The 14,741-nt window shown below is 33.4% G+C and overlaps 3 protein-coding genes across 5 annotated transcripts in view; 1 reads left to right on the top strand and 2 right to left on the bottom strand.

Annotated features, from left to right (window-relative positions):
* LOC137388880 (DNA-directed RNA polymerase I subunit RPA2-like) overlaps positions 1–674 on the bottom strand; it is a 48,339-nt gene extending 47,665 nt beyond the window's left edge. Inside the window, exon 1 of the mRNA XM_068075358.1 lies at positions 622–674. The gene's annotated coding sequence lies outside the window, so the exon portion shown is untranslated. The remainder of the gene's footprint in view (positions 1–621) is intronic.
* LOC137387277 (probable phosphatase phospho2) overlaps positions 1–14,741 on the top strand; it is a 393,003-nt gene that overhangs the window by 232,948 nt on the left and 145,314 nt on the right. The window lies entirely within an intron of this gene.
* Positions 4,131–14,741, bottom strand: part of LOC137388111 (ankycorbin-like) — a 44,336-nt gene continuing 33,725 nt past the window's right edge. Inside the window, exons 16-19 of the mRNA XM_068074623.1 lie at positions 14,538–14,733; positions 13,238–13,403; positions 11,799–12,003; positions 4,131–5,066 (exon numbers count right to left, since the gene is read on the bottom strand). Of these exons, the coding sequence (XP_067930724.1) occupies positions 4,938–5,066; positions 11,799–12,003; positions 13,238–13,403; positions 14,538–14,733 (696 nt within the window). The 3' untranslated portion in view covers positions 4,131–4,937. The remainder of the gene's footprint in view (positions 5,067–11,798; positions 12,004–13,237; positions 13,404–14,537; positions 14,734–14,741) is intronic.

Raw genomic sequence — 14,741 nt, 5'->3', positions numbered from 1 at the left:
GAGATTTATTTACATCGGCAAGAACTGAAAAATTATGTCATAATTCAGCAAACACAGAGCTTGAATTGCTAGTAAAAAGTTGTCCTACTCTGTTGGTAATATATGCTAACTCCAAATTATACAACAAACTAAAACCAAACATGACATTTACTGACTTTTGCTAGCAAACAAAACTGAATCAGACATGTGATGTGCGCACTCACAGCAGGCAAGCAGACCAAAATACATAACTAACAAATGAGCCAGAATACGAGAGATATTTTACTATTAGCTTTTCCCAACTAAAAACATCTTGCGTAAATCAAAGCAAATTTTTAACAAAAGGCATTTCACAACTTGAACATTTCGCATATAGAGTCAGTCGTAAGTAGAGGTTCAACTGAATGTCAACAATATTCAGGAATACGCTATAGGTGAACACGCTAATATATACTTTGACAACTACTATGAACTGTTGACAGCAGATACTGCTCCCGCGCAAATGATTTGGAATTGCTTCTTTTAATGAACTTTTCTGCTAGGCGAGTAACTGCTGAGAATTTGTAAGTGCAGTTGCTGCCTTTAGTCACAGTAACCAGCCGGTGAAAATTTAAAGATTAATAGGAAGATTGCTTATGCTACCTCATTCTGCTTGGCTTTTGGAAGACCATAGTTCGTGCTCTGAAGGTTCTTAAGAGAAGGAGCAGTAACTCCTACAGTCGACATGTTGATATAGGTTACACCATAAACATCTGTAACATAGAGAGGGCATCTAATAAATCTAAGATGGTTTCACTTTATAAATCAATGTACCTACAGTATCACCATTCTGGTAATAATGATTTGAATGATCAGAAACAAATTATTGAAAATAATAAATTATAGAAAATAATAAATTATTACTTTGAATACTATACTTGTCCAAGTATACTTACGGTTGAACGAAACGGATGCTCAAGATTATGACATTTTGAAAAAACAACTGATGAAGAGGTATGACCTAACAGAAGATGGATACAGAATAAAATTTCGCACAGTTCGGCCCCTGCAAGATGAAAGTCCTAGTCAACTATTGGTACGGATCACAATTTACTATGACAAGTGGTTCGAAATGACAGAAATGGCAAAAGATTGGAAGAGTGCTAGAAATCTTGCGGTAAGAGAAAAGTTTATCCGAGCCTGTCCAAAAGAGCTAGCTTGTCATCTCAGCGAGCAGGAAAAAGATCTCAATTATGATTTTAGAAAATAATAATTTAGGTATTATTTATTAAATAAATACTAAATAATACCTAAATTACCTCCCTAAAGCCCTTAATAATAATAATAATAATAAAGGCTTCATGGAGGTAATTTAGGTACAGTGAGGGATCTTGATATAGCCGGCAATTTCCATACATGCTTGAAAAGTTGACACGCTAGAATAAATTTTGGCTGGTGTTATAAGCGTTAAAACTAACCAATGATTAAATTTTCCAATCTTCCCTGTAATCTAGAACACCAGAATTGTTCATGAGGTACAAATTATTTCATAGTGAATAAAGTACGTTTATCATTGCATTACAAAATGAAAAGCATTGCTTCTTAAAAACAATTTGTTTATTGAGGGCAATTCCTAGTCAATTTTAGGACCATGGTTTGTGATGGTAACTTGCCAGAATATTTTACCTAATCAGCATCACTAGCAGCATTATTTATTATTATGGATCATTTGATAAGATAGAACAAAAACAGTAACACAAATAGTAAATAGGAATAAGGGGAATTACTGCCAGATTACCTAAAGGCGATCTTGCAAAAACAATTTAATATTCAATGTGTAGCTCAGTTGTGCGTTAAATTTGGAACACAATGACTGCAGTATAATTACAAAGAGTGAAGAGAATTCGGGCCTCCCAAGACTTCTTTGGGTTTGTGAAAGAAAGGGTGTAGCTAGACCAGTGCGACAAGAAAAATATGTAGCTAAAACATTAATTAAATCGGATGATTAACAACTAGTCTTCGATGCCCAAGGAAAACATTTATTTAGCAAAACCATCAGACTTTTATATAGCAGACTTTGGCATTCAATAAACAAAAATTCTGTTTAATGACCACATTTTGTTGTAATTTAGAACAAAATGTGGTCATTGGAACAAAATGTGGTCATTATAACATATGTAAAATAACTAACATAGGGCTTACCAAATACATAATTGCATAATTGTGTGGCGTTAGAGGCTGTCTTAAAAGCAACATTAGAGCTGAAATGTACTGATGAAAAAGGTTTCAAAGTAAACAATATGAAAAATTTACAAATCCATAAAGATACAGCTGAATGATTTCCATTAGATTATGGACTATTGTGTTTGCCCTATTTTGTAAGTAGAATTGATTTAAATATAAAGCATGTCAGTTTTAACTCATTTTTTATTACATATTCTGTTGATAGTAAACCTTGATTCATTGCCAGCTCACACTATTTTACTGTATGGAATATTCTGCTTCTGATCATGCAACTATATGCGAAAGCCTGGCAAATATTGTTAGTTTACAAAATTAAGGTTTGCTGAGTGATCTCTCAAACTCTTATCTAAACACATTTAGTTGAACAAGCTAGATGTTGATTTGTGTGTTTTCAGTGAATTGCTGTCATAATAAGTTAAATCCAATGTTTACTGTTGCATTACCATTTTGTGTATTTTGCATTTCATGTAGCGTAGTGTGATACGTAATGCAGCTATAAACAACTCACGCTTCAAAACGCTTAGCTTGCATAACAGCCTTTTTACCAATGTTAGTTGGCTTGGATAAGATATATAACCAGATGGCTTTGGTTGTAAACTCCAGATTTTTGAAATAACAAGTTTACTAACAAATCTTTGATGAACGTTTGCATTGAACCAGTACAATACTATGACTTATAGAAGATCACTACAAACATACAACGAATGCAACATATAACAAATGCAAAGCTGCGCCTCAACAACTTTTTAAACTAGAAGATGCATGCGAAAGGTTTGACGTAAAATGTTGCACAAAATTTCAAATTCGCATGCTCAAATATTATACTAACTAAGACACATTTAAAACAACTTGCATAATACTGATGTGGTGTGTTTCAGTTTACGCTCTGATTATGTTATCGAAGGAGCGACAAAGCAATGAGGCATCTAAACGCTTAAACAAAATAAACAAAAATAATAACTTATAACCACACCAATAACACAATTTCACCAAGCTTAAAAAATAAATTGTTGTGTGAAAAACAAGTACGTGTCAGTGCTATAGGAAATCTTGTATAACAAAAAAACAACAACCGAAGATGCCAAAACAATAAACGAAGCGCAGAACCGAGCACACGTGAGGTAGTACGCAGGAACTCGTCAAAAAGAGTTAGATTTGATACGATGACTCTAAATTATAAGAGTAAGCAACTCCAAATTAAAATCAAATTCATTGGTCCAGTACCAACAGCAACTTCATGATTGAATTAGCATAATAACTATACAGTATATATGATCTTATTAACAAAAAACTGCCATGTCCAACAGAAATTGTTATGATTTATTTTGTTCAATAGGTTTGCAAAAAGAATTTTTTGTTTTTAACGATCAAATACAAACAGCTCTCAACAGTAAACTTTTTCGTATTTTTTCTTTGCTGTTTAGCATAAACAGCATCTACTCCATCTAGCATCAATAATTTGATCATGAAGTGACATACTACTATGTTCATAGTAAAGCAATGGCAGTTGAACAAAGATATCAGCAAAAAAATTGGTATGCGGTGACTAACTGGTAGCCTTAATCTAAACAAAAACTAGCCCATTACATGTATCTACATTTCCCTTGTCTATTTGCAACAAAAATTTGGTTTTTATTAGTTTAAATTGTAATTTGAAAAAAAATGAAAGACATTTTTGTAATAAATAAATTATAGCAGTTATGCTTTTTATGGTATTTTTATTCAACGCTTAACTACAGCTTGGATTTCTCTCAGCCTATATTTTGTAAACCAGCCATTTGCTAGATAGAAAGTGCGCCCATTGAATTGTCTGAGTTTCCAAATACATGTACGCAAAACTATGGGTAGTCTCCAAACCCTTAAGAAAAATAAATGAACAGACAGACTAGAGCTACAGCCTTCTTATATTAGATTAAACAAAAGGCGAAGCCTAAAACATTCATGTACAGTTAAAGGAACTTGAATAACCGTAGCTAACATGCAAAACCTTTGTACACATGTAGCATTACGGTAAATATCAAAGAAGCCCAAAACTGTACACAGTTTGAATGAAAGATACATTTAAAAAAGTGATTAATGCTTTATTTTTGAAGTTGAGTGATATTTCAGATTTACTCTTAAGAAAGCTATGAAACCAAATATTGATGCATTTACGATAGTGATTTGTAAAAAAAATATAAATATAACAACAGAAGATTGTATGCACAACAAATATTGTAGACAGGTATTATAATCGTGGTTGCACTACATATAATAGTATAAAAAACAAAAATTCATAAGTAAGCAATACATTCTTACAAGAGTAAAGTTTCTCTTCAGAGTAAACATAGATACACCAATGATATTAGGTCTTGTATAAGATAATTGTTAATAGAAAAACATGGATGGAGTGTTGAGGTAAAAACAAAAACAAAGCACATAAGTGAAATTTATAATAAATATAAAAAATATAAAAACTGATTAATACATTCCAAAATTATTTTACACTTTATATCAGTGCTAGAAATGGTATATAATTTAAAGAAACATATTAAGATAACATATTAAACGTATATTAAGATGTAGAGATGTTCCTAAATAGCTCCTCACCATGTGCAGATATGTAATAATTAAGCGTGACTATAGCCTCCAATTAGATTAAGACTAGTCTGCTGAAGCTATGATATTGCGTTATGCTGAGTTGTCTTCCTTCAGGGGAAGGCAAATCCTGTCATGGACAATCAGCTGAATAAGAGTTAGAGTTTTCGTGTCTCAATTATATGTAATAAGGCCTCTTTTACGTCTGGATCCAATAAATTTTTAGAAGCCAAAATTAGATTATTACGATAGATGTCTATGGTTTCTTGATAGCTGCTTGCTGTTTCCTAAAATTGAATATACATCAGCAAGTTATCCTCAATGCGCACAGACCACTAAATCTCACATACGTAAAGGCTGATTCACACTATATCACCATATCTCGGTGTTGATGCCACAACACTTCAGTGATCGTCGATGATAATGATGTTCACACTATCACAAACCCACCGACGGTTGCATCAGGAAATACTCCGTGACATAGTCTTCTCATTTCTCTTTTTAAATTTTCGCAAAGAAACATCTTTGATTTCGCTTGCTGGGATCAAATACTAGTCCCGCAGTGACTACCATAAACGGATATGAACAAATCACGCCATCCGCAACCGCGAATTACCATCGCCGAAATGGTTCACGTTTGAAAGGCGGTCGTCGATGCTCGGGGAAAGATCGAAAAAGTTTGACAGCTGCAAACCTTCCCGACGTGTCCATGATGCTTTGTCGATGCCATCGATTTATGATTCACATAATCGACGATGAACGCTGAAATGAAAACACTGATTAACGGCGATATAGTGTGAACCAGCCTTTAATGAACTGTTAGTCTAACCAGCATAACAAACTGATGATAATCCAGAAGAAGAAGAACATAATTCCCATTTAACATGTGAAAAAGAGAGAAATAAATAGGTCACAGATGATGACTAGTATTAAAATCTATTTAGCATGATGAGTTACTAGATATCTGTCAGCATGACTGCAGTCGATTATATAAGAAAATGTACCTCATTGTATAACTTTGTATGACAATTAGGTATATAATGGTAACTCTTCTGTTTAAAAGGCAATAGACATCGATGATCGTTTCTTTTTAATATTTAACTGAGAACAATCAAGGACGATGCACTCTTTACTAACTTTTTGCTAATGCTGTATATTATACTTTCCAAGTTTGCATCACGCCAGAAAAAGAGCCCTTAACAAAAAAACCGACATACTAATTTACATAACGTTTCTACAAGTAAAACAATCTTTGGAAATAGTCTAAGCTTTGTTTCCTTCAGCCACAACGTTCATGAGTACTTCATACAAAACTGTAATTTACTTTGGACTTCACTTTCATTGGCCGTTCTATAACCACTGCATATACTATCATTCACCTCATATAATTTCTGAAATTTTATTTAAAGCAAATTTGAACGTATTATCATGTCCAAAATAATAATTAATTTTATAGAAAACGCTAGCCTGAACTTATTATTTTGTCAGATTTTTGGTAGATAAATGTGGTATTTAAAAGTTTAGTAATTTTATAGATTCCTTTAAAAATACTGTTATAGCACAATTATATATACAATCAAAGACAAATAATGCGTGTCAAGACATTCAGAAAAAAAAGAATGATGCTAATGAATAAAGAAGAAAAATATTACTCTAAAAGGATTCGGTGTAACAAACTGATGCAGGTAAGTTACATCCTATTAATAAAAATTGTGAATACTTATGCAGTGAAAGTATTATTGTATTACATATGTAATTACTGTAAAACCCCTAATTGAACGCCACCTCTATTTTACCGCCACCATGGAGGAAGGGTTGACAAATAGATTGCCATGACATCAATTAAAGGTTTTACAGTGTCTGTAATGGCGATTTTATATATTGACCCATGGATTGCTGATCTATAGCGTTATCAAGTCTTCGATATTGGGATCCAATAATATTAATAGTCAGTGTAAACTCTTGACTGAACTACTATATTATAGTGTATATATATGGTATATGATGATATTAAATTGTACATATCATATGACTATCATAGTGTGTATATTATGGTATATAATGATATTCCAATGTACATACCATATGACTATCATAGTGTGCATATTATGGTATATATATACAATGATATTACAATGTACATATCATATGACTACCATAGTGTGTATATTATGGTATATGATGATATTACAATGTACATATCATATGACTATCATAGTGTGTATATTATGGTATATGATGATATTACATTGTACATATCATATGACTATCATAGTGTGTATATTATGGTATATGATGATATTACATTGTACATATCATATGACTATCATAATGTGTATATTATGGTATATAATGATATTACAATGTACATACCATATGACTATCATAGTTTGCATATTATGGTATATAATGATATTACAATGTACATATCATATGACTATCGTGTGTATATTATGGTATATATTGATATTACAATGTACATATCATATGACTATCATAGTTTGCATATTATGGTATATAATGATATTACAATGTACATATCATATGACTATCATAGTGTGTATATTATGGTATATGATGATATTACATTGTACATATCATATGACTATCATAGTGTGTATATTATGATATATAATGATATTACAATGTACATACCATATGACTATCATAGTTTGCATATTATGGTATATAATGATATTACAATGTGCATATCATATGACTATCATTGTGTGTATATTATGGTATAAGATGATATTACAATGTACATATCATATGACTACCATTGTGTGTATATTATGGTATATGATGATATTACAATGTACATATCATATGACTATCATAGTGTGCATATTATAGTACATGATGATATTACAATGTACATATCATATCGTATGACTTTCATTGTGTGCACATTATAGTATATGACTATGTTAAAATGAACACATTATATTATATGACTATTTTAGTGTACACACTATACTATACTACTACATCACACCATGATATTATATTATATGACTACATGTACTCGACAGTGTGAACATTATATAATATGACTCTATTACAGCGTACATACTGTACTACATGTATATGACCATATTACAGCATGATATCACATTATATGACCATACATGTATGGCCATGTGATTATTACATAATACGACTATTAATATTGCAGTGTGCATAAATTAAACAAAAAGTATATTAAATTTATACACGATTTATACAATTTATATTAAAGTAAACCTCTATTATACTTCTAGTAGAGGTATAATAGAGGTACTATACCTCTACTAATCCTCTATTATACCTCTATTATACCTCTATTATACCTCTATTATACCTCTATTATACCTCTATTATACCTCTGTTATACCTTCATTATACCTCTGCTATACCTCTATTATCTTTCAACCAGATGGAAAGGTTTTAGATGATGTTGATAGAAGGCTAAGGGAAACAACACCATAACTCTTCACTAACATAAATGGAATATTTGTCACTGTCAAACTGTTAGTAAGGAGTTATCTTCACACTACGATCTACATTGCAGCTAGGGAGATGTCACATAGTAAACACAGAAAGAAATGGTCAGTTTACAGGAAAACAACTACTAAGATGCTATTAAAGCAAATAGGGTGTGACAGCTATTAGCGAGTTACCAACAGACACATTATGTTCCAGAACTACGAAGTTGTGTTACATAGACATAGAGAAAAATGAACAGGTGACAACTATACTATAACTAACCTCTAAACCGTGCAACTGAGAGACTGCGAGCCTGAACAATGCACTGTAAACACAGCAAATTGTTAGCGCCTACATTGATGTAATAGGTGCTTATACTATGGGAGTTGTGATCACATGTCTGATACATTGACAGCACATGAGATTTCACACTTAAATCTGCAACTATATAATCAAATACAATCTTCTACATGAGTTTTCTCCAGACAATGCATTTGCCCTGACGACTAGTAATACCCTTGTAGTAATGAACATTTGTTGACACGCTTGTGTGTTCTCCTAGTAAAGCTACCTCAGATACTTTGAAACGTTAAACATAACCCCTTATGCACTTATGTATACTATGGGAGATGTGAAAGTGTTGTTGCGCAACTTCTAACACACAATTATTATTTCATCTTTGGTTTAATGCAATGTTTAATTCCTTTGGACAAAGAGGAGATAATAGCAACCCACCGAATTTACGCATTATCTCAATACTACCTATTTTATCTAGAGTTTTTGAAAAGCGCTCGAATATCCACATCCACTCTCATTTGGCCCAAAAATGATATTTTACATCCTTATCAGTGTGATTTTAGAAAAATTCACTCATTTGCTGATGCTGTTCATAAACTAATCTCAGACTGTTTAGATCTTAAAACAAGGAATTAAAAGATTTGCTTAATGTTTTTGGATTTCAGCAAAACTTTTGACTGTGTCAATCACAAAATATTATTTCATAAACTGAAATTTGCTGGTTTTACAAATAAATCTTTGCAATACTTCAATCCGATTTTTATGAAAGGCGACAAAAATGGTCATGAAGGACAAAGATTCCTTGACGCAAGAAATATAGATGTTGGTGCTCCACAGGGGTCACTTATTGCGCCAGTATTATTTTTAGTATATATAAGTGATCGTCTCAAACTTATTTTAAGAGGCTTTGCTCACACCATTGATACTGTCTTTGTGAGTCATCAGAAAGATGTGCAACTTCTTGAAACGAACTGCAATCTCATCATGCAAATTATTAGCAACTGGTGTACTTCAAATCATGACAATCAATTTACTGTACAAAAATCGCAGTTTCCTCTTTATAATGCTAATAAAAACCTTCGAAACAGTTTTACTCCTAAGTGTAACAGTCAATCTATCACTCGTAGACATGAAACAAAATTGGTAGGATTTGTTTTGACAGATTGACTGTCTTGGAGTAATCATGTTGACACTATTTGTAGTAAGGTCAAGAAGTCATTGACTCTGCTCCAGTTTTGCAGGCCATACATGAACTCAAAACCTGCTATTGCATTTTCCCACGGCCAAACGAGGGGATGCGAAGTTTGAGAGTTTTTATGATAAATGCATGTGCACACAACTTACGAAAATTATTCATCAACAATGAGACGAACCCTTGTTTTGAAATCTCATCAACAAATTTAACCATCGTTTTGTAGATTAGTTAAAGTATAATAATGATACAAAACACATTTAAGCCTATTTAAATATGTTACCAAGCCTTTGTAAACCGTCGGCATTATCTTAAAACTTACCCATCTGATCAGGTTATACACAAATAGACAGATTAATTTGGACGAAAATCGCCACAAACTGCTTGAAAAGCTTGGTTTAATAAAAGTTAAGACCGGCCTACGACACGCCAATAAAGCCGTGCGACAGATAGTAGAACTATTTAGCAGTGCGCATTTCACGAGCAAACCGTGCTCATTTCACCAGTCTATGGCATTGTTTACTTGTAATCGAATTTATTCGAAGGTTTCTGTAATAAACGTAGACCATTTGAGGCGTAGACCGAATTACAAGTATGAAATTGTGGTACACAATTTATCAGCCTATGTTTTTTTGTTCAATCACCGAAGGTTTCATTATTTAAAACGTTAGCCGAAATTCTTTATAACTTATGTACGAGCTAGGGCCGAACTACAACGCCCCTTTATGATGAGAACATTTTTTATTTTGCCGCAGTTTGCAGAAAACTTTCAAACGCGTGAATGCTCATACTAGCTTTCTGTTAAAGATCGCTATCAAAACCATTCTACATTCGACACAACCAACTTTCAAACTGTGTATAGTACACAGTAGCTTGCCATTTTACTTCTAATTTTGCATTTCAGAGTTATAATAAACATATTTCCTTATTGTTGTTGAATTACATACATTACAGTAGATTAGGCCTACAGCAAAAACTAATATTTTTTTTATCGTTGTAAAACAGGTTTGAGATATTAGTAGATTAGGTGTGATTTTTTGTGTGATTTATTATTGTATTACCAAGCTTTTCAAGCTATTTTTAGAACATTTCTATTTCAATTTCTATTTCAAACAGGTCTCATTTACACTATACTCTGTCAATTCCTGCTGAGAACTACTTTTTCAACAACCAACAGTACTCTTTCTTTTTTCCATTATCACTTTGGTCGTGGGCTGTATGACAGTGGAATTTCTAGTATTATCAGTTTATATTTTGCCATATTATTTGTGTTATACATATTTATTATAATCTAGCTTCAAAACATGTCACAAATAATTAATTGTTGTTGAAAAAAAGAGCACTTCAACTACCTAATTGCAAATTTACATCATATTACAGCACATCTTATTTTAATGAATGATCTTTCCAAATATTTGCATCTTCTTACTTTACCTATGCTAAATTTTTATTTTACTTCAATTAAAAGTTTCAAGATCATTCAAGGTTTATGTTTGGTTTGTTTCAACTCATTTCAACTTATGTGATATAAACAAATTGCATACCTCTAACAATTATTTGGGAAATATAATTGCTAGCTGCTTTAACAATCTTATATCTAATATGCGTTCTCTCAGCAGAGAAGGGTATTTTAAACGCTGTATGTGAAGCCATTCATTCAATTTTTGTGGCTAACCTATGCCCTTTTATTCTTACATGTATATTCTTTAATAATTGTTGTATAGCATAATTTAAAAAACCTTCTTTCACCCCTTACCACCAGGGGGTCGGTGCTGCATAAAAGGAATGTTGCAAGGAACACACAAGCAGTAATTTTTGTAAATCAAAAAAAAGATTTTGCGGTTTTCAAGTTCCCACTTTATGAACTACATGTACTTTGGACACTTCTCCGCTATAGAGTATAGTGTCTGCTGACTAAAGTTATCCTATTTAAATAACAGGTTATGAAATGAGGTCCATGCTGAAAAACCTCTGTGAGGTCATCACTGGTGGCTCATTTCGCAGGCCAACATACATCTACGGCCATCAAACCAACTAGTGCCTAGATCTTGCAACGACTTACCGCCAACTGCTCCTGTAGTTTGGTTATTTGGTCATGGAGAGATCTGATTGTAGCCTGAGAATCTTTATGGATATCATTTTGTGATGACGGTGTCACCTCCCGTAATAGGGAAATCTGTTTCTCTAGACTCTCTACTTCCTGCTGCTTCAGCTGAAGAAGTTCATCCCCGCAATCAATGAGGTCGGTGAGCCTCTCCATCTCATAGCTAAAAATAAATTAACACCTTTTACTAAGCAGCAAGTGATAGTCCATCCGTACAGCAGAAGTGAAACTAAAAATGCAGAAAATCTAGAAATAGACACAAAATATATTAAATATAAATACACAGCCCATATTAGCCTTGTTATAAAGGAGGTCTGACACAAGCAAATTCTATGTGATCTGTGAAGATGGTTGCTGTTGTTGTCATAAAACTATAGCGTGCAAATATTTCTTGCATACTATAACTCAAATAGTTTCAAAACTAGCAACTTTAGAATTGCAATAAACTAACAGTCCAAATTTATAGTGATTACTACAAAGTGAATAAACCCTTAAGTGCTCTTTTCACTATTACTATACTAATTAGACAGCCAGTACATCCATGGGTAGATAATCCCTGCTAACGAACTACTGTAAATAACCTCATGCCAAGACAACAAGAATGCTGTCATCACAAAGAAGTCTAGTACATACAGAGGGACAGCTGCAAATGAACTAGGGCTATGTTTACAGGATTAAATTAAAAAGTGAATTCTATTTGGGACGTGGAAATGCCAAGTCTACCAAAGCAGTATTTAAGTTCTTCAAGACTGACATTTTGTTGAGTACATTCGAAGAGACTTGATACTGAAATGGTGTAATCTACCTTCACAATAAAAACCACATTTTGATAATCAAACACATCTGTCTATAATCAAAAGTTAGAAATAAAATTGATAACATTTATGCTGCCGATGTGTGTGTAAAAAGACTAGAGCAGGAGTTCCCAACTTTTTCATTTGATTCCCCCATTTTACCTTTTCATAAATTTGATTCCCCGCACTTTTAACTCACATGACTAAAAGCAATCGCTGCAAATTATAATCTCATTTTATTGTACATATCTAAGCATATAACGACATAATATAAATTTTGATACAGCATGCATACAAAACACAACAAAACATGACCTTCGGTTTATGATTAGCTTAACTTACTATCCAATCAAAATCTAGATGGATGTTTTCATATATATCTGGGTTCTGACTAGTAGCTCATTATTAGCAACTAGTGTTGTAGATAAAACCAAAATGTTAAATAATGCAACCCAAACTCACGCAGCACTGCAGGACATAAATAAAAAATTTATCAAATCCGACACCTCTCTGTTCCCCCTTGTATATTCAAAATTCCCCCCTAGGGAAGAACTCCTCCTTGATTGAAAACCCCTGGACTAGAACCTGTTTATACTCAAGTACCTCTGGTCTTCGTTGAAGTCCTTGAGGACTACCAGTTCAGACTCAAGCTCCTCACATCTGACCATCAGTTCGTCTGCCTCGGCATGACTCGCCAATCGCATCTCCTCATAGCCTTTCTCACTCTCCTTCAACCTCCGAACAGCCTCATCAGCCTTCTTCATCAGCGCTTCAAAAGTAATACAATCCGTGTTCACCATTTCTCAGTGTGCCATATTTTCTAGAAACAAAACTGTGTCTTCAATTTTTCGCTGATCAGCTGTTTTATACCAGTCAGTAGATCACTAGATCACTTGGATAGCGAGCAGCCGTCCAAGTGGTGCAGTGATGTAGTCCTTTTTGTGACTGATGGTGACAGGAATGACATCCAACTTTATATTGCTCTCTGAAACTAGGCATTACTCCAGTCATCGAGGTTCACTTGTCACTAGACTCCGACATGTTGAGGCAAGATCACAGAGTCATTGTTTGTGCAACAAAGCTTTTGAGAAAGAAAAACGTGCAGCTTCTGCTTGCTGTAATATAAGCAGACATCGTATTTGATCGTCGAGGATTTGCTCACACAACATGGAGCAGTAGAAAAATGTCTGAATAAACAAACAACTGCACAGTTTTCAATTTCATCAGTCTCAAAACACCAGTCTGATACTAGCTTTTAACTTATTGAGCTGTCGAAATAATTATATAACATGTATAGTGAAGCACACCATACACCAAGGTCTAAAAGATCAGTCTCAATATTTACAAGTGACACTGTAGGCAATAATTCTCAAAGCTAATATTAGCTTATTCAAATCATGCCTGTGCATTTTGGGACAACTGCAGAGTGCAAATGTTAATATATGTCTGCTCGAGGAGGGTATAAAAGTTGTCTGGAATTTTTGAAATGTACAACACAATTGCATTCAGTCGACATAAGTTCTTAGATGGATTGCAGTGACTAGTGAAATGTATGATCTTCTTCATTCAGAAAAATGTTGGTTGTGATCAAAGAAGTTTATATATTATAATACATATACTACTATTAATTATATATTATCGTACAGCTGCTTAATCTAATCTCTGATAAACATGTTTCAATGCCAGGTGATGCACACAAGAGGACCTAATTACAAGGTAGTTGATAAATGGAATCTTCTTTGATCAGCAAGTTTGGATGGTTTTTATAGAATGTTGTAACACTTAATCGACCTAGTTTGTATTAAAAGATTCTCATTGATAAGCCAAGTGTATGATCCTTTCATTGTGAGAGATATCCATAACACCTGAAGCAAAGAGAGAGGGCCAATACACACTAACTCACATTGTCGGTCCTTGAGCATTCGTCTCTCATTGGCATCCTTTCTTTTCAACCTTTCTTTGACCTTCCTGTACTCTCTGTCATACAATTCAAGTTTCTTGTTGAGTCTCTCTACTTCCTTCTTGTAAGTTTTCGCATGCTCCACAGTTGTTATTGACCTGTCTTTGTACTTGGTGACTTGCTGCTTCAGATCGGTGTTCTGTACAA

The sequence above is a fragment of the Watersipora subatra genome, chromosome 2 (genome assembly GCF_963576615.1).
Source record: "Watersipora subatra chromosome 2, tzWatSuba1.1, whole genome shotgun sequence".
Classification (NCBI taxonomy): domain Eukaryota; kingdom Metazoa; phylum Bryozoa; class Gymnolaemata; order Cheilostomatida; family Watersiporidae; genus Watersipora; species Watersipora subatra.
Note: the sequence above shows the minus strand (reverse complement) of the source record. Positions and strands in the feature narration are given on the sequence as shown.